Source organism: Ambystoma mexicanum, chromosome 6q (assembly GCF_040938575.1).
Source record: "Ambystoma mexicanum isolate Mex_15411 chromosome 6q, UKY_AmexF1_1, whole genome shotgun sequence".
NCBI classification, from domain to species: Eukaryota; Metazoa; Chordata; class Amphibia; order Caudata; family Ambystomatidae; genus Ambystoma; species Ambystoma mexicanum.
This window is the reverse complement of record NC_090937.1, coordinates 598,909,784-598,934,824: the sequence shown is the minus strand read 5'-3', so window position 1 is coordinate 598,934,824 and position 25,041 is coordinate 598,909,784. Positions and strand designations below refer to the sequence as shown.

Here is a 25,041-nt window from a genome sequence, read left to right as displayed (position 1 = left end):
CATCTTTTGAGAGTACACTTGAGCAGCAAGTATTTCAGTCTCTGTTAGGAAAGTTGATATAGCGCATTTAATCTGTGCACTCATTCTGAGGTAACTTGACCCCTTTGGAAGAAATAGGATTATTCCTGCCAAAGAGGTCTAGTTACTTCCGAATAAAGTGAACCAGTAGAGTTCATTTAGAAAGGTGGAGCAGCAGTGCAGTACTAAAGTATTGGTAATGAGATTAACACCACTTTTATCGAACAGCCACATATTGAGTTTCAAAGTGAAACACGTCTGGTTTTATGTGGAGGAATTTCCCTCTACAGAAAACCATTGCTACATGTGACGATTTCCACGTGCAGTATTTTACTTTTTTATGAGGCAGAGAGCTAGTGGGGCCCAATCTTCAACACCCCCTGAGCAGACAATAGTACAGCTGACCTGGAGCTCTAGAAGGTCCGGAGCAACTGCATTTGTTAATTCCACCGATGACAGTGAAGAACACTTGCCAGCTCAGCAGAAAACAAATATGATTTGGGCCACACTGGGCCTGATGGGGCCATGGAGACGACTACCACTGACAGCTATCAGGATCATTCACTATATTAAGAAGTTCTCTGTGGTAAAGGGCTGACACCGACTGTGAGCGACTGTGTATTCTGACAACTGTGTTTCTTTGAAGACTTCGTGAACGTTGACATGGATGGCAACCCTATCAATCACTGACTGCATTCCCAGGGGAACCTCCTAGGGCATAGCCTGTATCTTTTCACATTGTTTGTATCGAGACATATACTTCTATGTTTTTTCACTACATTTTGCTACTATTCCACCCCTCACATTGCTCTGTAAAGAAAATGGAAACAAAGTAATTACCTAAATCAGATTGCAGGTGTCTGTTATGATATGATATAGCATTTATAACGCGCGTATACTATACACAAGTGTTTCAAGGCGCGACGAGGCAAGGGAGGGGGGACAGAGGGAAGACAAACAACGATCCAACTAGGCCAGGTGTCATTCAGATCGCGCAAGTGCAGGGGAGGCAGGAAGGGGGAAAGTGGGAAAGATGCGGGGGGGGAAGAGGGCGGGGATAGTGCAGTACATGGTATAATAGAATAAATAAACAATAAGTAAACATATGGCCAGCAGGTGTCAAGTGCAAGGGTAAGTGCAGACACCAGGTGTCAAGTGCTGGTAGTGGGACTGTAGGGATACAGAAACAGTCCCCAAGTGCAGGGGTTGCCAGGAAGGCAGTGCAGGTGTGTGACTGGCGGGGGAGGCGACCTGGGCCCGAGATCAGAGGGTGGCCAGGTAACCAGTGCAGTTTTAGTTACCGTGTTGTGGATCTGCTTTATGCATACACCCACAAATTAAAGTCTGAAGTGACAGGCGAGGGACAACTATGCAAATAATACATCAACATTTGCGATCTTGGCTCACTCGATGCAATACGCTGCATCTTAGTGAACTACGTCCCACACATTTTTTTCCGCCATCGTTGATATGCCTAAAGAACAAATTCTACCTCTCGGCTTTCTCCACTGTGTGGCTCTAGATGCAAACCACATAGTAGACGCACAAAGCATCATCCATACCCAACAAATCATATTACATACTGTCCTGCAGCATAGGCAGAACATATGAAGAACAGGGATAAGCCGTATGAGATGTGCTCAAACCTCTCCACCTGTACCTTATATTTTTTGTTTTAAGTGAAGCTTTTATGACATGTAATGGCCTACAATTAAAATATATCCCCTGTACGCTTGAAATGCTTGATAGTTCCTTTAAACATAGTGAGAACACCAGCATTGTGTGTGTGATGCCCCCTTTGGGAACTTAGAGCTCCAAGTGGCTTGTGTAGTGCATTTGTTACCCTGGTGTCAGATGTTACCCAGAACATCCCGGGGTTCCCAAGTACAGTTCATAAATCAGGCACGTCTTTTACATTATGGAAGTACTCTGTTTGTTCATGAGGATAGGATGGCTGTCTGTAAATGTGTTGTGGGCTACTGCTGTGTATGATATGTTGGTTATATGTCGTAAATGGTAAAACAACATGCTAGAAATAGTTGTTGTTAATGGTTTTCTAAGCTGAGAAAGAGGGCTCTTTGGAATGTTGAACCTGCCTGGACAATGAGCAGGTCGCCTCTCCCGTGACTGACAGGATGTTACTGGCTGGGCTGAGCCAATGAAAAGGAGAGTTTTTAGTTAAAAAAAAACAGAGAAACAGAGATGGAGGCGACGTTAAGTCCCTGCCTGCTGCTGCTGCCCCTAGCATCCACCTGCGAAGGTGGCGGTGTGGCAGGTCTAAGACTACAGGGAGCCATGATGCATGCACCAGCCTGAGGTTAGTGCTTGAGAAGAAGCTGAGGTTTGCTGGTCTAGGCCAGGAAAAGAGGAGCTCACTAAGCATCAGAGACCATCCAGCCAGTGCTTCGTGAGTGACACAAGTACATAGGTTGGCCAAGCCCCAAGCTACAGATCTTTTCGCTGTCCCTAAAGCAGGAGTGTTGCTCGCTGCTGGTGCACCCTAAATGAATACCATGAGCTGACGCCCAAGCGTGTCTCTTTTGCCTAGTGATACAGGTGTAGGATCAGGAGACATTTGAGTGAATGAAACATGAAAATGTGAGTTCCTCTTGGCAGGAATAGTGGCAAGGATGGCTACGCCCTAGGTGGGGTACTCAGATTGGGAATGGAACAACAATGACTGTTGCTGAGGGTCTTCAGTGGGAGCTCTGATTTTGTCACCCTTTTTTGTGGGCAGAATCGTTCAAGTCGGGCATTGCTCACCACTGTGACCTCCCATCGCTCACTGTCGCAGAGAAGATTAGCACAGAGAAAGTGAGTGTGTCATGAGTTCACTCATGATGTAGGTGCTAGCAGGACACCACCACAATGTGCTGAAGGGGAAACGTCGGTGCAAGTGATGATGAGCACATATTGGGCTTGCTCCATACTTTATGATGCACCCTGGCTCATTGGCCTGACATGGACCCGAGCTGAGGGTCGACGCCCACCGGGACAACGTAGGACAGATAGAGGGTACACTCTGGAATGACAGCCTTAACATCAGCCACATGCATCAGAGTGGGGGTTGGGCATTTAGCTCATGCTACGAAGTCTACCATTACCAGAGAAGGGATTAATTAAAAGAAACTATATGAGAGTAGAGGGTGCACGGCATCACCGATCACAGTGAGAAAGTCGGCAGATTGGTACCATATGAATCGGGCCCGATGATTGGCACTCAGTTATGGAAATGGGCCCAAGGCAGATTGCAATTGCCCATAGTTTACAATTATCTACGTATGTAAAATAATTGAGTGGCACGTTGTGGTTTCAAGCCACTCATTCCCTATGGTCTGTCTCAGAACAGCACTACTAGGACATTATAAGTCTAAAAGGGCCAGTAATTTACTGCCTTCTAAGGGATATCGAGTTCGTTACTGGTTACGGAGGTAATCTGCAATAAGGTTCATACCGGCTGGAATGGGCACTTGGAGTCACAGTCCAGACCATAAATTATGGTGAGTTGGTATTTCCCGAGTGAGGACTGGTGAAAGTGATGCTAGAGGAAGCCAGTTGGGGGCATACCTGACCAGGCTGTCCATGCCCACCTTCTTGCATTGAGATGAAATATGGAACATAGATGGATGTGGGGTTTGTTCAAAAATGTTTTGCTATATTAACTGGCACTTAAGTATGTATTTTGCAGCGAGTCAGAAGAAGGGAACGGACTCACTGAGGACATGGTGTGCGTTATTTTATTAAAGTAAAATATTAAAAACTAACTTTCCCTATCACTATGGGTGGTCCCTACCTACTTTGCTGACTACGGTGCTCTTCAGTCAGTCTTGAACGTCCAGAAAAATACGTCTGCTACCCTTACTGACCCTACTACTATAAAAACTAACTTAAGGTAGGAGAATGACTGCCTTCTCCTGAGTATACCCCATTTTTTTTTTAGCATTTATATAGCGCTACGAACCCTCAGCCATCTGAGCGCTGCTTATTTCCACGGTGTGTGGTGTTCATTTATCGACCTCAGAAGGATGAAAGGCTGAGTTTGGCCCTGCCGGGATTCTAACCTGTGTCGGCAGGCTCTGCACGGATGTCAAAGCGAGCGTTCTACTCGCTGAGCTATCTGACCGGCTCTTATAGCACCAGTCTGTAGGATTCTCTTTAATACACAATCCGCAAATAGTTTCTTGTGACTTCTTGGATCAGTCTCTTTAGTTCTTTAAATGGGCTATTGTGATTTCTCTCCTCCTTGGTAATCCCTTTTGGGGATCTCTTATAGGATCTGTGTTCTTGGCTGTCAATCTCAGTGTATCCTGGGAAGGTACTATTGCTCTGGTGGGCTTTCCCTCCTGGGTAATTACAGTTCAGTTTGTTGTGGTTTATTTGACGTTGTATGTGGCTCAATTGACTAGTTCCTCTAAACTCTGGTTCACGTCTTTCTTTCTCTTTGGTATTATATTCTTCTTGTACAAAATAGTGAGTAACTGTTCCCTTTTCCCAGGGTATTATTATCCACTGGCCTTCTCTGTCATTAATCAGCTTTTCAAGATTTCTTTCTCTTGAATCATAACAATTGCAGTTCATTTGTGTCCAGGTTAACTCTGTTTTATAGCTTCTACTGAGACGAGTTGCCTGTTTGGCATAATGATTCCTTTGGGGCCTCCCATGCTTCGCGTTCTGCACGTTACTTTCATTCTTCAATGAGAATGTCATTGGATCCCTCTTCCTCAGGGCCTTTGTTCTGTTCATGGACCCCTGGCACCTTCTTCTCTTTGGCGCCTCCTTCCTCACACTCTCTCGCTTCCTCGTGGTGTGTCGGTGCACTGCTACATGACCAGACACCCTATAACCCTCTTTTGCCTGTGGTATCGGTGATGGTTCGTGGACCCACTGTCCACCATGGATGCTCCTTCGTGGTCTCGCCACCACCTTCTACTGGGCTCCTGCACTGTCAGTTTCTTGTGTTTCCTGTTTGCTGTAGCTCTGACGTCCTTTTCTGCATTGTTCGAGTTTGAAATGTGCAGGCTTCCTGGTTTCCATCTTCTCCAGGTGTTACACAGCTTGGGGACCTTCCCAGGCTTGCATAGGCGTCTCTCTCTCATCCACTCACTTGTTCCAGTGGATTGGATAGTCTGATTTAAAGGGACATTTCTATTTTCATAAGACAAAGACATCTATTCAGAATTTCTTCGTCCCAGTATTGGTACTTCACAGTTTCGGGTATTTTAAAACATCCCATGTAGGCCACAGTATGTGCAGTTTTAGGGAGTTCCTCGCAGGAATGGGAGTCCTTGTCCACTAAGGGGGAGTCTCTCCCGTTGAGGTCCCACTTGCCTCTAGCCCTAGGCAGGGTATTACGGAGCAGGCTCACCTGCCTAGCCTCACGGGGGAGAAGGGATTAATACAAAACTCCCTATAAGAGTGAAACATCTTGCTAGTGTGGTGCTTTTGTGGATTCCGTTATCTTGTTCTTAGCTTGCTCCCCACAGGTGAGTAGAGAGCATGGGTGACCATGCTAATGCCTGCTTACATCTTTCAGAGGTTTACTTTGCTGTTGATATGCAGTCAGGATCAAGCTCCTTTATCGCAAACTCAGGGATGGAACCTTCTAAGTGTTCAATATTTACTGCAGATTGCCTCATTGTTCCATGTATTCTCATTCCAGATGTGGGAGCTGGGTGTATGTTGTCCTGACTTCTTGCATGGTGGCAGTGACCAGTCAACAGCTAGGAGGAAAAACATCTGGCAAAACATTCAGAATTGCGAGAAATCTATCTTCCATGAAAGTAGGCTGCGCTGAAAAATAAACTGAGGAAGAGTTTGGGTATGGGACATGGAAATTGCATGGAGCTCGTGATGCAGACACACAGAAATCAGGCTAACTCGCATACATTCCATGAAGAGGTCCCCTCTGGGTTTGTAAACCATCAGAGTACCTGGAGTGTGCCAACTGGCATTTCCAAAGACTCTGGAATTCTGTGGAGCATGTCAGAACACCCCTGGAACCATGTCCCTGCTCATCCTACCATGTACAGCTGATGGTTATGATGAGGTCCCATAGTGGACTGGCTACTGGATGGGACTGGTGACCCAGAGGGCCGGGGGATGCCACCTGGTTCATGATGGAGGCCCAAGGGCTCTGTAGTCCATTTGCAGCCTTCTCTGTTTGCTGCACCATGATGCATTCAAAAGCCCTTGACAGCATACATATGAGCTATCTAGTAAAACGCCTGACAAAGAACACGCGACCTGTGGAGCCACCACCATTGGAGTCTATGGGTTGTGTAGCAGTGAGAGCTCAGGCCCCCTACGAATGCTCACTTTTCTGGCCATGTAGTTGTCAGAACATCAAAATAATGCATTGTGATAGAGAAGGGGCGACTCCAGTCTCAGTTCCAATCTTGACATTTAGACATTTACCACAGAGATTGCAACACAAAGATGGTGGATGGGTGTTTAAATACGTCAAATAGTGGAGCCACTGGGTGGACCGCTAATCAAGTATTTGCACATGTCACATCTGTTGTCGTACCATTTTTATACCCGGCTCATGCCACCAACACACCTGAGCAAACTCATCTAACTGAGGAGCAGAAATTCGATCCCCTTAAGGGATAAACGTGGTCTGAGGCTGAAAGGAATACAGAGAGCAAGGAGGTGTTTAGAGCATGGTGGTGCAGTAAGGAGCAAATGCAGAGAGGAAGCAAAGTGGAGGAGGTTGAGATAGGCGCTAAGAAGTTTGAGAAAAGAACGGAGATGGGGGAAAGATGAATGGAGGTGCACGAAAGAGCAGTGGAAGTGAAGAACAAGTGAAGGTGAGGAGAAATAAACAGAGTGAGAGGATTGGAAGAGAGTATAGGGGAAGATAGGATAGCAGAGGTGGAATAAAGTAGCACCAATGTGGGAAGGAGAAGAGCAGTGGTGGATGAAAAAGAAAACAGAGGTGATTAGGGAAAGGGAAAGAAAAGAGAGAACGAGAGAAAGAAAGAAAGAAAGAAAGAAAGAAGAAAGAAAGAAGGAAAGAAAGAAAGAAAGAAAGAAAGAAAGAAAGAAAAAGAAAAAGAAAAACGAAAGAAAGAAAGAAAGAAAGAAAGAAAGAAAGAAAGAAAGAAAGAAAGAAAGAAAGAAAGAAAGAAAGAAAGAAAGAACGAAAGAAAGAAAGAAAGAAAGAAAGAGACTCAGATTCAGAAGAGGAAAGAAAGCAGGAGGGTAGGAGATCGGAGAGGAATTGGAAGTGAAATCTGAAATGCAGATATAGGCAAGAGGAGGAGAGGAGCGGAAGAAGGAAACCCCTTAAGACAGAGGTTGGAGGAGAGAGAAAGGAGAGCAAGCCAGAGCTCCAAAGACACCAAAACATTAGGAGTTTATCTGGACTCCACACTCTCCCTGAACAGACAAACAAATGCTGTTAGGTCGGCCTCCGCCTACACATGTAAACTCATTACCGCCTGCAGACCATTTCTGAACACTCACAACTGCACCACATTGGCCAGAACACTCATCATGTCCAAAATAGATTACTGTAGCGCGCTCTACCTAGGGACCAGTCAGACTAACATCAACAAACTTCAAACTATTCAGAATAATGCCATAAGGGCAGCTCTAAATATCCCTAGACGGTCCCATATCTCTACATTTAGATCTGACCTACGCTGGCTCCCGGTAAAACAAAGAATTACCTTGAAAACGCTAGCCCTGACCCACAAATGCCTGAACAATGATGCCCCGCCTTACCACACATCGCGTCTTGCACTTCACTCCTCATCCCAACCCACTAGGTCAGCCCATGTTCACAGCCTAACCCTGCCTAGATTCAAACTCCAAAAAGCGGGTGGCGTGAGTTTCCCTGTCCTAGCTTCCAAACTGTGGAATACTTTGCCAACGCACATAAGAACCGAACCTTCCTTCCTAATGTTCAAGAACAACGCCAAAGCTTGGCTGTTCACCCAGATAGCATAAGGTTCCCTGCTAGCCGGTCCCTTACCTGAAATATATCTTATCTGTGTATATATGCCTCACTGTATTGTTCACTACTTGTACTCTGTATTTATGTACTACCAGCAAATCTGGCCCTTTGTATATACTTTGCTGTAACCTGTATTTAAGATTATGCGCCCGGTTGCCCATGGGCCTGGTGCGCTTTACAAATAAACAAAACTTCAAACTTCAGAAGCTGAAGGCACAAGCTGAGTGGTATGTTGGCCAAGAGACTGGAGAGTGGTACGAAGGGGAAGAACATAGAAAGCGGGAAAGAGGAGAGGAGGGGGCAAGAAGGAACAAAGAGAATAAGGAAAAGAGTGGAAAGGACAGGGAGAGGAGTAAAGGGGGAAGAAGAGGGGAAGGAAGCAAGTCCTCAGGAATTCAATCCTTAGCAGATTACATTTGTAGAGAAAGCTCTGGTGGCAGCTAAAGGCCTGGAACAAGAACCAACTGAGGTTGGCCCACAATATCAACATGGGGGGAGGAGTGTGTGATCTTGGGGACTAACACTAGCACTAGCATGAGAGTCTGATGCTGCACCACTCTCCACAGCTTCGGATATCCATGGAAAATAAAGATACAGCCTTGCCAGTCCCAGTGATACTCCCCATACTAGCCCATAGACACTTTGAGTCCTTTCTCCATCTCTGCCTAACCCCACCAGAATCTCATGGCTCCAGCTCCCTACACTGCCTGGCCTCAAATCAAACTACAACACCAACTACGGCAAACATGGTTTAGCTAAGAAAAACCCTACCACAGCCAGGGGCCTACATATGTTCTACCTGTGAGTAAGACTAGGAACAGGTGGAAGTGTGGGTGAGGTTTCCAGGGACATAAGCTATCATATTTGTGGATGCATTTGTAGCCAGGGTCGGATTGGGCCCTTTGCCTTTTGGCCCGTGGCCAGGCCAAAATCGTCCCTGGGGGGTGTGGGCCGGTTTCTGGCCACGCCTGGGCCGGTTTTGAAAAAAATAAATTGGGAATTTTTTTTTTTTCTTTCAAAAAGCCTTTCATCCTCCTTAGGTCGATAAATGAGTACCAACACAGGTTGGGTGATATTGTATACATATTTGATCGATAAAAAACAGCTTAAGCATAAATGCCATACAATAACATTATCATTTGGCCTTGGACGTCTGCTTGCATTCACAGTAATTTTGTAATATGGGCCTATACAGATAGATATTAATGATACATATGGTGATCCATTCTTGAATGAAATATATATCACTTTACAGTGATATCGTAACCATATTTTTCGTAGTGTATTTAGGAACAATGCCATTTGATGCCACTTCCTGTTTTGTCAAGGGGTGAAAGGACGTGTTTCATTGCTTCCCGGGATGTTCCTTTGGGGTGGGGTCAAATGATACCACTTCCGGCGATGTCAACAGAGGTCAAAGGTCGTGAGACAAGGGGTGGGCTACTTTTTGAGGTGAGCGGTGGGCCACTTATTTTTTGGGTGACCAGGTCTATTTATTGTCCCAGTCCGACCCGTTTGAAGCTTGCCCAGTGGGAGCCTGTCTCAGGAGTTGGACTCACCTTGTGATGCTATGGCCTAGCACGAGGCTGTTGATTGCTCATAAACATTCTATTTGATCAGGGCTGTCCACAAAGATACACTGTCAATGCTGATAAACAATGGCCACAGATATATACTGCTATTGATTGCTTCAGCTGGTTAAGATATCTGCTATTATTTCGGCTCCAGTACAATCTTGTTTTTTTACTCCATGCTGAAATATACTGTGGCAAAAAGACCCGCGACGGTGGGCCATTAGCGCCTAAGGCAATGCCCCCGGGGACAATAGTTACAGGCCCGAGCGTAGTTTAAAAAAATGGCCACCGTGGACGGAAAACATAGTCCATTTTCTCTTTCCATGGCGGCCATGGTAAACAAAGAAAATGGTCGCCATGGAACAGGGAGAAGGGACTACATGTAGTCCCTTCTCCCTTTCCATGGCAGCCATTCCGGAACGAAAATGCTGTCAGAGATGGGAGCGATGATCGGGGTAACCATCATGTAAGGCTCCGAATACAGTCAACCACAGGTAAGTATTTAATTATTTTTGCCGCGCCGGGTACTAATGTATGTTTCTCACCTTATCTAAGTCTATGCAGCATGTGTTTTTGTCAATGTTTTGTATTCGTTTTAGGCAGAGACGTTTTTATGGGAGGGCAAAAGGGGCACTTGCCCAGTGCCCCCACCTTGGAGGGTGCCCCACAAGGCTGCCTAATCTAAAGAAGTAAGATTCCTTTCTTCACCAGACTTAAATAGCACACATCAGGATATTTTATGTCATGGTGCTGAGGCTCTAAACCTATGATTGCCTGTCTGTTTTGCCAAGTACATTCTGCCTCGATCAATTCATCATGTAATGCTTTCTGTGTTCACTGTGGTATATATAGTTTGTGTGTTTGTTCCTTGTGGTACAACTCCTGTAGCATTCTTTCCTTCCTGCAGGAATTATGTTGATCATGTGCAATAGCCAAATTTGAAATACATATTAGTAAATTGAGGACCACAGTGGTTCAAACGTTAGCTCAGTTTGTTAAGCACTCATTGCAGAGATAATGTGTTCCTACACAAGATTAGAATAGCAGATTCTTGTAAGGCTGGCTGAGCCTTTCCTATGTCTGAAGTATATAATCCTGCCTGCATATGTACTGGGTCCTGCAGCACAACAGGTGCTATTATCAGCAATGTACCTGCACCAGATAGGGGTTGCTATAAAAACAAACATGTCATCCTTATGGTGTAGTTCTAGAAATTGGTTTGTTCAGATTGGGTGTTGTAAAACGTAAGCAATCACCTCCAACATTGAACATTAAATGTTAGTCCAAGAGATGAATATGTATCCACATTTGGATGGAACCAAAGAATTCATGCTGGTATCCTGGCTTTGCCAGCAGACAATACAGTGATTCTGGTCAAATCATCTAATATCTTGTACAATACTGGACTGTCTTTTGTGAAGTTTGCCACCTTGCATGCTGGTGGCATCGTTTAGCCCATTTCTTGATCTTTCCTCTTATGTAGGCCTTTTGAGTGGAAGGGGTGGTAGACATAAGGGAGCGGACCAGGTGGTGCAGGATTTGGGCAAGCATATTTTAAAGTCTGCTCGTTTGTCACAAAAAACGGTTTGTATTTTTGTAAAGGTCAAAGGTTTTTCTGCACGTTTATAAATGACAATTTCACAAGCCAGTGTTTTGGAACTATGTAAAGTTTTAAAATACAAAAGACCAACCCAGATTAAATCTGTTAAATCACACTGATTGGTATTCTGGTACTTATATACTTCTCTTGGTGATGGATAGAATTAAGCTAGAATCATTCTGTGTTACACCCTTCTATAATATTTTTTTTTTAAATGGTCATGTTTGGTAATGTGACTGGTGCACTTTCCAAGTCAGTTTTATAAAATGTGATTATTTTAGTTCATGGTAAGAACTGGTAATGAAAGTGTCCAAATGCAGAAATTGCAGAGTTGCCACAAATCCCAGATTCACCCCTTAACCAGTGTGTGTAATGCCGTGTATCTAATTTAATCTTGTATTGCCTAGCCTCTCGAAATTGCCAGTCCCTAAACCTTTCTAAATTGTTAGCCCTCTGAGGGTATAATCTTCAAAACAGCCTCACTCATGGTTTCACTGGCTATAGTGTTGCTTCCACTATAATAGTGAGCATTGCTATATTGCACACCACAGGCACTTTATTCTTTTGATCTCTAATGGCAACACTATTTGAAAACCATGTTTCACTTCCAATCGCAGTTTGTCTGGATACAGACACCTTAGCTTTCTCCTTCCTACCAATTGGTCTCCTCTATTCATGCTTGAGCACGTTTGCATTCTGTGGGGCAGTAAATGTGAGTTCTCTGTCTATTCTGGGTTACACACACCTTTTACATACAGTCCTGCATTAATACTACAGGCTGCATACCTCCCTTGATTCTACTGATATATAGTCTCCTGAATCTATACTAGAACACAAGTAACCTCTTCATATACTGATTATGTTGGCCTTCAAATTGTACTTGTTTATCATTCTGATTTGAGCAAGAATGAAGAGGGTAAGGGGACTTAAAGGGAGTAAACACCCTTATTTATAATGCTGTGAGGCAGTACATAATGCATGTGATTGCGGCGGGGGGGCGGGGCAGGGTGGCGGGGCAGATATTCTTGATCACTTAAATCCTTTGCTTTAGCAGAGGGGGGCCTCAAAGATGTCTGTGCTCAAGGCCCCAAAAGTGCTTCAGATGACCCTGGTTTTAGGTTCTCAGTGATAACACAATCAGTTTTTCCAAATACTGTAGACATGACACTCAAATAAACAACACATTCAATTTGGAGGATGTCATTGCTTTTCTACCCACCTGAGCATCCGCAAGCAGCTCTTTTTGACCTCTGTTCTCGCTCTTACTGTTGCATTGCGTGTGTTTGTCGATGATGGGTATTCCGAGCCTGGGGCAAAGATTTTGATAGTTTTTTATTAATGGAGGAACCTGCGTAGCCTGAAGTGTCTTGTCCTGTGACCAGTTCTTACAGAGCCCGGGGGGGTGGTAGACGGTTTCCAGTCATTGTCAGCACGTGCATAGTTCCAGGAGTGATTTGCAGAGTCGTCTTCTGACATCCAAAGTGGGCTTGCATAAAGGTTTTTACGCGTTTGACTTTAAAGTGTGGGTGCATTCGTGGTGGTCACAGCCTGCTTCTTTGAACCTGGGGCTATCTCACTTTCTGGAGCTCTTGTCGCAGCCATGATGGCAAAGGCTCTCCCAGGCGGTGCAGCAGTTTGGAGAGCTGCACATTGTGATCTCGGTAATAGTTTGAAAGGAAGGATTTTGACTGAAATGAGAATAAAAACAATAATACAGACTGGTTACACGTTGTATTCGCAATGTGATGCACCCAGGAACTTCTTAAGTAACCCAGATACTTTATATAATTCCTCAGGCAAACTGTACACCTTAACAGGCACATTAGACACATAATACTGTTCCTCAGGGGCAATTTCTCAGGCATGTATTATATTTCATGATGTACCAATGTCACTGTTTTGGGCCTACAGCACATTTTAGGGCATGTATTCCCTTTGTCAGAAACGCAAAGCCCTTTCTGGGTGTGTATCTCACTTCCTCAGGTATCTTTATTCAGGTACAGATTCTACTGATACAGACTCCTCGACCCTCCAGCCAGAGGGAGATTCCCTCCAATCTTCACAATTCTCTCTTCAGGATCCCAGACCCCATTGGTCCCCTCTTTGAGTACATGTGTGTAACTTTCACAACTTCTTGTTAGTCCCCAGATCCTTCTTGGCCTCTTCCTTTGTCTCACAACCCTTGTGGCATAAGGAATGGGCCCCTCTATCCTCCCTAAATCCCAGCCGGCCCGACCGTCACCCTGTTACCTTTAGGAACTCCTGCAGACAGCGGTGGCTGATCTGGGGACTGGAGTTGGCCGTTTGTTCGTCCTCTGCAGTCTGCGACCCGTGGCTGACTGCAATGTAATTATGGCTCTGGGACTCCATGGTCCACCGTCTTATGGAGCCTTTACCTATGCCTGGCCTCACGGTCAAAGGACCGACCAACGTCCAGTCCTGGAGAGCTGCCTTCTGCCCCTCACCAGCTTCTTTTGCTCTGCAGTCTCCACCATCTTTCTGCTCCCATGCCTCACAAATTTCACGCCTGCTGTTGCTCAGGAGCTAACTTGACAGCCGGCATGACAACATAGTAAGTCCTTCTTTCGTTTTCATCGTAAGCGGACATATAAGACTAGACTGTTCATTCAAGTTCTCAGCATTGCTCTTCCTTGTTCCGCACCTCCACATCGTCCCAGTAATTGTTAGGTAGTCCTTGCTCTTCCTTGTCTCAGTAGTTATAATGTTTTTGGGCTTACAGGAATACAAGGAAGGAAGGTGTATAGGGTGTGTGGAGGGTTGTCATATTGCGTTCTCCTGAGATGTTCTCCTTTGTCCCAAGAGGGGAGGTCTCTTCCCTTGAGATCCTCCTGCTGAGTGCGACGCCCAGGGGGACTATCAGGGAGCGGTCTCACCCCGTGGCCTCATGGGAAGGGGCTCCCCCTCGGGGAGAAGTGATGACATCTCGGGATTCGTCACAGTAGTCAGAGAATGCCCTTCTACCACCATGGGCAAGTTTTATGATGTCAGTTTCTGAGGCAAGAGCATACCTTCTTAGATGCATGGAATACTTTTCACGCTGTCTAGCACACTAAGGTTGCTGCCTCTACCACCCAATAGACTCTCTCAGGAAGGAACTCCAATTTGCGACGAAGGCCTTCTAAAAGTAGATCATGTGATATAAACAAAGGTATTCCTGACACTCTTTTATGTTACTCATGTCTTACTGTAAATATGTTTAAAACTGTCTGCAGCCTTTCAAATTATTATTTCAGAAGTATTCATAGACAACTACATAAGGTGAGCCTGGCTGTCTTCTGGGGTACATGTCAGCCCGTAACGGAACTCCCAATTTATGGTTGTGTCACGGAAACACAGTCTTAAATTTAGCGTTAATTATCTCAGTAAGGACAATCTCAAAGGAAAGAAAAATTCGGAGGATGCAAAAATGAAAATTCTAATATTTTATGGAAGAAATGTAGTGAACAAGCCACTTCTGCTTCACCATCCAGAACTGTTCTGTTATAAGGTAAACAACCTCATAATAACACTGGTAACAATGTTTACTGCAGGGATGTGACACTCAAGGACATCCCTTCACTGCAGGGAAACATGTCTTAATGGAGACGTCCTTGATGCCCAGTGTCTCACCCTTTTAGCAATAGAATGCAGAGAACGACGTAAATGACACCTTTCTGCATATGGAAAAGTGCGCATTAGTGGTAGGATCCGCTACTGTATACGCACCATGTTCAGCGTCAAATACATGAATTTGGAGAAAAGAATGCGGATTTTCAATAATACCATCCTTTTCAGAAAGCAGGTTTGTTTTTCATAATCAGGCTGAGAGCCAATGTTACCTCATGCAGTAACTGTTATTACCCCAAGTGGTAATGGCAGGACAAAATCCTCCAAGCCTGAAATGAGGGCCGAAGTATCAAAATAAATAGATTGACTTGGCCTTACTTCTGTCAATGCCTGTGCACCATCTAGGCTGTTTCATGAATGTTTCATTTGTATGCCAATGTGCGGTGTTATATTGAGCAGATAAATACATGCATTGCACTACTTGTACGCCACCTACTGGTAACATGGTATATCCATCATGGACACTTCGACATCTCCGAGACTCGTCATTTTCTGGCATGTAAGTTATTTCATTAAGTTCGTGTTAGAACACACAGACTAATTTGGGTTTAATCAATTAATTCTAGCAGAGGGCAGTGTGATGCTTAACAAGGTGCACTGAGGCTCCAAGAATATACACTAATGAAAGATAACACAACAAACGGAAACCTTCTGGGATGCTACAAGTAAATATCAAGTGCTTTAAAGCAGCGCAGGAAATGGGCAGGAACAAGAAGGAACACGGTTCTGGCAAAACTTGCCTTGCCCGAGCATTACTCGGTTCCCAGACCCAGTAGCTAGCTAGGACATCTGCTCTGAAGCAGCATTCTCACATGCACGAGTAAACCTGCATATTTGGGCCACGCTATCCTAGTATGAGCCTTTTATCAATGATCTCCCCAAGAACTTCGATTGGCAGGGCTAGTTTACACATTAGCATGGGGGGATGGGGGGGAGGGCGTGTGCCAACAGAATACTAAGTGCCATTCAGCATGCAGACTTTCTTGCAAATATGTACTGGTGTGTCTCTCAGGCGCCCATAAACCCCTCTGATCTGCACATCCCCTTCCTTTGCTCAGTTCTTAGTTACCAACTCACTCACCCCAACAGCCTCATCATCGCCTTGGCTCTTTCTGCTGCTAGTGCTACTTCCTTCTGTGGATCCACCGCTGTGCTCCCAATCACAGAGGCTGCTCGCAAAACAAAGAAAGGACAATTTCCCCGAGTCCTCTGACCGACCATTGCTCAGTGTCCATCTTGGAGTGGCCTTAAGCCTTTTTTGTTTACATATAGGATGAAAACTACCACCCAGCCTGGTGCCAGGTGATAATAGCATCAGTGAACATTGCCACATGGGCAGTAATGGCAATTATATTTGCTAGGCTATTGGGCTCATAGGTCTAGCGTCTGGCTGCATAAAAGCCCTGATTGCCAGTAGGAATGGGCAATAACACTTACATATTGACCATCGATTGATGGCAAACCTGGGTAGCAAACATTTGCCTGGGAGACACAGGCTCAGACTGAGTAGGTGTCACTGAATGACTGCCAACCTTTTAACCAGATAAAAACTTGCCTTAAACTCATAGGTTTTCACCCTTTGCCAGTGGTTCAGTATTACCTGATTCCGTTCGGCATGCATAGATAACAGAACCCTCAGGTGTCATAGAATTAGCATGGGGGTACATCCATGTGTAAATGTGGTGCTTGCTGACCCACCAATCCCTTAGCAGAGTCAGGCTTCCCTTATAGGCTCACAAGTCCCAGCTCTGGTAATGCCCCTCCACCGATCAGTCTCTGCCAACCCTCTTTTATAATATGGCCTCTAGTAAGCCAAACTACTAGTAAATAACCGATATTCAGTAAAAACACCAGGAAATGATAGCTATGTATTTACACAACACAATGCCAGGAAAAGGCCAACAAGTATAGATGTGTCTAATGTCAGAGCCATATACTGAAAAGTAAACTAGTGAGTGAGTCAGATGGCTACAAACAACTAGGCTTCCCAAAACATTAAATCACACGTTATCACATGTTATGCACATATACGGGCGCAAAAAAACAGAAAATGAATGTATAATCTTCAAAAATAATATATCATGAACCAGGTTGTACTTACAGTATAAGCAGTGAGTGATGGCTCTGGGAGGCATACCATAGTGCTGAGAAATCTTTGAGTTATTTTCTCTGCTAGGCACTTTACTTTTAACGTCCCCATTGAGATCCTGCAGAGCACCTTTCACACTTCGCTATGTGTCCTTACATCCCCATTTTGGCATGTTCGAATGTTTTTAATTTGCAAAATATGTAGTGAAGCCTATATGTCTTTTTAACCGGGGGCATGTCTGAATCCTATGTATAATTATGTAATGCATGAGAGACTGCTGCAATGTCGGTATTGTCGTATAATTCAATATAGATGGCAAACATCCGATAAACAAACACCAATGGTCCCATCCAACAAAGACACAGGCACGGAACTCACAAGATGCTTCCCTCGCGAATCCACCTAAACAAAATGGGAATGTCTATGTGCTCTGGTAAGGTTCACCACAATCCTACGGCCTACAGACATGGGTACCTGCCCAGAGACATCCAAAGTGTTCAAGGACCTTGGAATTCGGATGGGCATCGGAGCACTCCTGGAACCACAAATCATTGGCAAGTGTAGGAAATGTGTTACCTACCACCTGTGCTCAGTCTGATGGATAATGCCCTGCCTCCCTTTCCCACAGTGAACGACTGCAGCCAGAGCACTGGTTCGATTAATAGTTGATTATGCCACTGACACCATAGACCTTGGCTTCTGAGGTTGCATAATTGCAGAAACTGCAAAGGGTCCAGAACACAGTAGCAAGAATACTACTGAGACTTAACTGGACAGACCCCATCCCCCCAGAGTTAGGGTTGTGGTGCTGTGTTTTGAATCTGAGGTGTTCCACTACTTAGATCTGCTACTGGGTGCTTCATCACTGCAAGAAGAGCCAAGGTGAACCGCACTGTGACTTGCTCCTTTCTGTTCCCCTGCTCGGGTCTACCCTATGTTTTTGCCCTACTGCGATTGTTTCCTGACAATCTCAACTAGTCACTTTGCTGCGAGAAACACCTTTACAATGACGTCTACATGGCTACAGACTATTTGATGCTCCAAATGCTCCTCGGGGTATCCCCTGACAGTGCCCCTCACTAACATTGCCACACTCTGCTATCCACATGAATCCATGCATATCAGGAGGGAAAGGAGAAAGTAAAGAGCCCAGGCAGTGAATACTTTCCCAGAAGACAGTAGTGCTCTTACAGTGGTACTCGGGTAATATGCGGCAGAGGGGGCAATGAAGGGTGCAAGAACACTCATGGTTGTGGTGTGGGGGAGAGAAGGACGCTTTATGCTCTGGTTACAAATGATCTGAACATGGACGGAGCAGATGAAACCCAAAATGAGAATGTGAAGTAGTAGAAAGGGGACGAAATCATAGTATGCCAACCCGGATGCTCAGTTGAGCGAAGATCCTGTTTGGGGATTTGGCACGTGGAAGCCAATTGGGCATTTGTTTCCTCTGCTTTGCACCTGTAAAGACATGGGTACGATGGGGTAGATTTGCCCACTTGTTGCAGACCAGTTTTATTGACAGCTTATGACAGATTGAAAACACTCAATAATGTTTCTCTGTCTTAGTGGAGATGCTTTCAGCATGGTGATTGCAGCTAATTTGTTGTTTGTGTTTCTTTTGTCAATGTTATGTATAAAGATATCAAGCATGGTTGTGTTGGCAACTTTGACCTGTCAGAAAGTAATTCGAGCTTGGGCAGTGGATTAGTCCAAGATGCTTCCGCTGCCACTTCAGCCTTTATCACATACTTGAAGGGGTAACGCTGAGAATCTGTTTGGTGCCTTTCCTCTTAGTTCTTTGGTCGCCCCTCACATGGTTCTTTCACCTGAAGGCATTGTCCTTCATTGGCACACACGTCCTCACAGGAATAGAGTGCTAGAAGGGGAGAGGGGTACTTCTCTTGAAAGTGTGTGTGTTATTTTTCGCTATATTGTTATCAGCCTAAGCTGACATTGATTTGGAACTGTGGCTCCCTGGTGCAACTTCATGGAAAACCTCTATCACCCACAGTGGTGGCCGGTGCCTGGCAGGTGCCAGTGTTGCTAGTGGAGGAATATCACGCTTTGCCAGCTTGATTTGAAGATGCAGCAAACAGGGGGAGGGGCAGCCAGTAAACAGACACATTGACCTGCTGGCTTCTTTTACCAAGGATGGGCCAGGCATTGGCCTTGTGGTGCAGACATGTTCTGGAGTCATCATTAAGGTATCATGCTGGTTTGGTTCAACCACCATTGCTGGTGTTCTGGCAATGTTGGCAGTCAAATATCCTTTGTGGAGGAAAAAGTCTAAAATAAACCAGGAAAAATGAGAAAAACAAAGTATCCCAATGTTCGTTCTTCTGAAATGTGAGCATGACACAATCTAGCCTGCTGGAATAAGAAGCTCCTGGCTTGGAGTGCAAAAGTGCAAGAGTAAAACAGCAAGAAGATTCTGAATTGCTTGAGGATACAGGGTATTGAGCATAGATATAACCAGACACCAGCCTTGTGGTTCGTGTCAGGGTTTCCCTTCTCTTTATAGTGATAGCTAATTTTTCGGGCAAGGCATCAGCAACCAGTGTGTGCTGACCAACGTATATGGCACAGTCCAACGGATCTAAGTGATCACTATGCTGCCCATAATGATGACTTTCAAAAAGACAACTTCCATTATGGCTTGGTGCAGTGATCACATACATCACTGTGCCCGCATCCCCATACCCGCCCACCTACCCACTTACCTTTTCAGTGGCACACACAGAAGTGTGCCGCCATCTCAACTGTATCTCTCCGGCATCAGTTCTATCCCACTAACGTGGGTCTGAACTGTCAGTGCAGGGTCCATTTTTTTGATTTTTTATACTTGTCTCTTTATTGTCCCCCTCTACCATCTAATGGAAGTGGGGGACACCCCCACAACCCCTGACCCCCATTACTCTGACTCACAGGAGCGGGGGACACCCCTGCAACTTCCGCTCCCATTAGTCAGAGTAATGGGAGGTCAGGATTTTAGTACGGCGCAAAGGCGGCGCATTCAGTATAGGCAACATTTTTAAGTCACAGTATTTTTACAAAGCCCATTTACACCAGGTTAATTGTCACTAAGCTAAACTAGGGAAAACGTGTGCAGAGTGTCTTTCAGACGGGGAATGTGGCTGGTACACTTTCTCAACTGTAGCACCTTCTGTCTGTCCCTTCTCTCGCCAAACACTCATTCTTTAGAACCACTGTTCTACCCGATATCACCTGGTGTTCAGGAAAGGGGGGAATAGGTTTCCCTCTCGGAGGAGTTTGTGAACATCAGGTGAACTCTGGTGGAGCAGTCGTCTGAAAGATTAGCATTTGAAGAGAGGTGGGAAGCATCACAGGCCCAAGTGGGTCCTAATGAAGGCAAATCTAATGGGTAGTGACATTTTCAAGAGGAAAGGAAATGATAATGTTTGTTTCATCTAAATAAAGGGCCAGGTCCACTTAGTACAGTGTGAACCAGAAACAGGATGTTTTAAATGAATGGAGAGCCAGTAGAGGACATGAGGATGCGGTTGAGATATGACCCCGTTTACAGGCAGGAATTTTCTGGGGCCAAGAGGGATCCAACAGTCACTCAAATTCCCAAATTCCGCACAGAGTTACCTGGCCTAGAGTGCTCACCCTTCATTTCAGCGCCAGACACGGTGCCAATCTAGTGGACATCCTCCTACCAATAACCACTGTTATTCTGTTGTTCAAAAATGATGCTCCGTTTATCGGATTTAAATGTCAAACCCCAGACCATTGCATTTAAAAGGTCCCTAACCATGGCCTGATTGTACAAGTGGGTGATGTTGGCTAGATTGTCAATAGATGTTAAATATATGTTTATATCTAACTTGTTCAAAGGTTGCCATAGATTTGCCCCATGGCAAATATTATGACCACATTTTACAGTGAAATCCCCTTACTTCCGCAAGTGACTGTGCTAAAATGATCATACATGTTGCCTCATTAAGTGAGTGTGGCAGCATCTTATTCTGGCTTGAATCATTTCGATGGGAAGGAGCCATGCGCAATGTCCATACTCGTACCACAGTTTGGCATTGCAGTGTTTCAGCCATAAAGGTTAAACAGTAAAACGCACAAAGTACGCTTCACTTTACCTGACTGGCAATCTGGGCAGCAGGCAGGCTACACTCTACAGAGATGTTAATCACCAGTGGAATCTGCCGAACAATATTATCACGGCAAGCACTGTAATGAAAGGTCTATTCAAGGAAGGCTCTATAATACTATAGGGCCTCATTACACGGTAGGCCGAGAACCATGGCGCAATTCGCACCATGGTTCATGCCGGTAAAATACCGGCACCGCCTTGGTGGAAAGGGGAATTACCGCCCCATTCCAAGGTTGGCGGGGCGGTAATTCCCCCTTCCACCATTGCCCTTCCCCATTCCCATTTTTGCCCCATAGGACATAATGGGAAAGGGGAAGGTGCTAATTACGGCACCGCAAATTGCGGTACCGTAATTAGCTCCCTGGGTCCCTTTGCCGGTTGCAAAAAGCAGGCGTTAAATTCCCCAACCCGCAAAGGGACCTCGTAGTAAGGTGGTAAGGATTTACCGGTACCGGTAAAATACCAGTAACGGTAAACCCTTACCGCCTACCGTGTAATGAGGCCCATAGTCTTTACTAAAAAAAAAAAAAAACAGTAAGAGCCAAGTCAGAAAGACTTTCACAGGAGCAAATCAAAAGATTCCCTGAACTCCTTTGATTTGCTCTTGCTTGCTATCTTATACCTTATTCAAAAAACCTAAAGCTAGGGTAAATCTGGACCCTGGAGCATCTTTGAGATGATCATGTGCAAATGTCAATCACACAGATTGGCTCATGGGCAACTCTGAGATGCTCACAGGCAGTTCCTGATTTGCTTCACTGCAAGTCTTAAGTCTTTATGAATCATGTCCAAAAACTCTACACCACGAAGAACCCATGTCTGAAAGTGTAAACACGCAGGGAACTGAATGTATGTACTGATAGGCAAGCTGAAAAACCATGAACTGCAGTGCAGAAGGGAAAGGGGGAATTGATGCAAAAATATAACAGCACAAAGATAGTTTCTACACATTCTTTGGGCCAAGGGAGGGAATTGGAACCTCGCCATTCTTAAGGGCCTCAGGTAAAGCTGGGGGTTCTCCGTGTCTGGAAATGACACTTGGCCCACATGCTCTCTGACCTAACCCATTTGTTCATGGTCTGACAGCCTTGAGCTGGTCGCCTGCCATGTTGTACAGGTTCGATCTACAGTCTAACACTTTAAGTGGGCGAAACAATACTTGTTTTCCAATCGAGCGGCTTAGTGGCTCAGCTTCACTCGGGCCCTGTTTCAGTTGTCCTCGAGTTGGGAGGCCCAATGATCTTGATTGATTGTTCAAAGGTAGGTAGCAATGCATTTGATATGAGTGTCTTGAGGGTAGTGAGGTGCATCAATGGGACAGTATCTCTAAAGTGGGTTGCTTGACTCAGCTCTTTCAGTCGTTTCAACTCAGTGATGCGCAACTGTGGAGCAGGGAGTGGGTTGCCAGTTCATTGAAAGCTAAACTTGGATGGATGAGTCTCAACATTCTGGTTATTCTGTTGAGCAACAGCATTTGGTAGAGTTGATATTGCTGTCTTCGTGGTGCTAAGGGCCTCCTCCAGAGAACCACACGGAACTGGTGTCCCTTATCACCCAATTTGATGTTAAGAATCTGATCATCCTCTATATTTCCTTTTGGTAGGAGACTTTAAACTATTAATAGTTCTAACAGGTAACCAACACTGTGAGACGCTTCCAGTCCATTAATAGGTCCATTCTAAGCCTCTTGTGAGTATCCAATTGAGACATTTCCCTAGTGCAGACTCTTGACTGTTTTGTGGCAATTGGCAGAGTGCATTGTTTCTAGTAGACTCACAGCAGGGCAGTCCTTCAAATGATCTCCCTGGTCCTTTTTTCCGCAATCAATACCATAGTAAAGTCAAACTAACACACCTGGTCCTAGAGAGCCTCATATTCTAAAAATTAAATTGGAAAAAAGGTACAAATCTTTTTTTCTAGTTTGACGTTATTTTAACATTAAAATTGATGAATAAAATGCAAACATTATGTAATATTATAATCCATGATTCACATATGTCTTCTAACATATATTAAATAAAGGTATTTTCTACAAACGCCTTTCTACAAATGTACATGTTTCTAGCTGATAAACTCTTCTGCAGGGCAGTTCAACAAATGAGAGTTTGAATTTGAAGTTGTATTATTTATTTATTTATTTATTTAATATTTATTGTGCTATAGTTTAAAATATAAACTTTACACAAATTTAACACAACTAACATGATAAAAAGTCTAACATACTTCAAATACAATTTTTAAATATACATGAATTGCAATACAAAATACTATGTTAAAAAAGAACAAATAATTCACATTATACTCAGATATATATAAAATTTCATAGCATCTGTATGAGAATTATTTCATAAAACCTATTCCTCTACAGAGTTATACCCAATCTTGTTTCAATTTGCAACCAAACAGTATACAGAGCTATTAAGAGACGTAGACTGTTGGAGTTGAGGCAATAATGCCAAAACAGAGCTTCCCCAATATATGTAGTTTCATGCACATAACTGCCGAGAAGGAGGGTAAAAGTGCCAACCATCTCCGAGCACTCAGTCAGCAAATGTTTTGCAGTCTCCAAATTCTTATGCACTTTACATAATCGGCAGATACGTTCCTCGGCAGCCATGCAGCCTTTTCTCCCCGTATTACTAAGGGTAGGTAGTTGTTGTAGGCGAAGCAGTAATATAAACCGTCTAAGCTTGATAGATGGACAGATATTCAGGTATCTCTGGGGTTTCCTAAATTCAAATAGTCTATATTGCACATACTGGTAGCTGCTCAAACTCTTAAGATGTTCAAAATTCTCCAGCCAATCCCAAAGGTCGATACATTTACTCAATGCTCTATTTACTTTATCTGAGTATTTACCATCTCTGGATTGCCAGCCTATTTCGGAGAACAGATTGTTCATCTGATCAACAATTGAAGAGGTTGTTCCTTCCTTTATTATTTCCTGGTGTACCGCTAGGAATATGTCGTTACTTGTATCTCGAACCATTCTGAGATATAACGCGGCTCGCTTCTTTAACACCAATGCCTTTAGGGAGGTTAAACCCAATTCTAATCTAAGGATGGCCATCGGAATTGAGGGAGGTAGACCAAGCACACGACGCCAGAATTTACCCTCTAATATCTGAAGCCATCTAAGATCAGACTCTAATAGTGCTTCCAGGCCATATATTATCGCCGGAGCGAACACCTGTATATAGAGTTGCCTTATACCCCATAGAGTAAAGCCACTATGGCTGACCGTAAATCTATGAAATAAGGCAGTCAACTGTGCAGCTTTAATACAGCGTGTTTTTTTGCATGCCAAATAATCCCCAGTATTTTCAAAGTCAATGCCTAAATAACGGTATTGAGGGACATATGAAATATTCAGTGTCCCTACTGAGAGTTGCACGCGGGAGACCTTTTTTCTTGTGTATCTCATAATCTTTGTTTTTCCTAGATTAATGCTTAAGCCATTCTCTTCAGCATATTCCCATAGTGCAACCGCAGATCTTCGCATCCCACTGATGGTGTGATCAAATATCACCAAGTCGTCAGCGTATGCTAGTACTGGGCAGCTAGCTTTCCCAATTTTCGGCGGGCAGTTTCTCACCTTATTTAGTGCTTCAGGGATGTCGTAGGTATATAGGTTGTAAATTAAAGGAGCCGTTACGCATCCTTGCTTGACACCCCTGTTTTGCATAACATTTTGAGTTGTATGGCCATTTTGATCTAATTTCAGTTTAACTGAGTTATTTGAATGCAAGAGTTTTAAATAGTATATTAGGCCATCGGGACATCCCATTGTATACAGTTTGTTCCATAACCGACTACGGGGTATGGAGTCAAACGCCGCTGTGAAGTCTATATATAATGCGTAAAGCGGGACCGATCTAGTTCGTAAGGCTCTGGTTCGCAGTATGTCCATAATCAAGATGTTGTGGGCAGTGGAGTAACCTTGTCTAAACCCACTTCGGAATCTGGACAGTACTCCTCTGCCCTCTGCCCAGGATTGTAGCTCCTTAAGCAGAAGTGAGGCAAATATCTTTCCAGTGGCAT

At 44.5% G+C, this 25,041-nt stretch overlaps 1 protein-coding gene across 3 annotated transcripts in view; it reads right to left on the bottom strand.

Annotated features, from left to right (window-relative positions):
• The window catches only part of NDST4 (N-deacetylase and N-sulfotransferase 4), a 2,547,020-nt gene that overhangs the window by 113,575 nt on the left and 2,408,404 nt on the right, over window positions 1–25,041 (bottom strand). For all 3 annotated transcript variants that reach the window (XM_069631065.1, XM_069631066.1, XM_069631067.1), the window contains one exon: window positions 12,372–12,840. In XM_069631065.1, coding sequence (XP_069487166.1) covers window positions 12,721–12,840 — 120 coding nt within the window. In that variant the 3' untranslated portion in view covers window positions 12,372–12,720. The remainder of the gene's footprint in view (window positions 1–12,371; window positions 12,841–25,041) is intronic.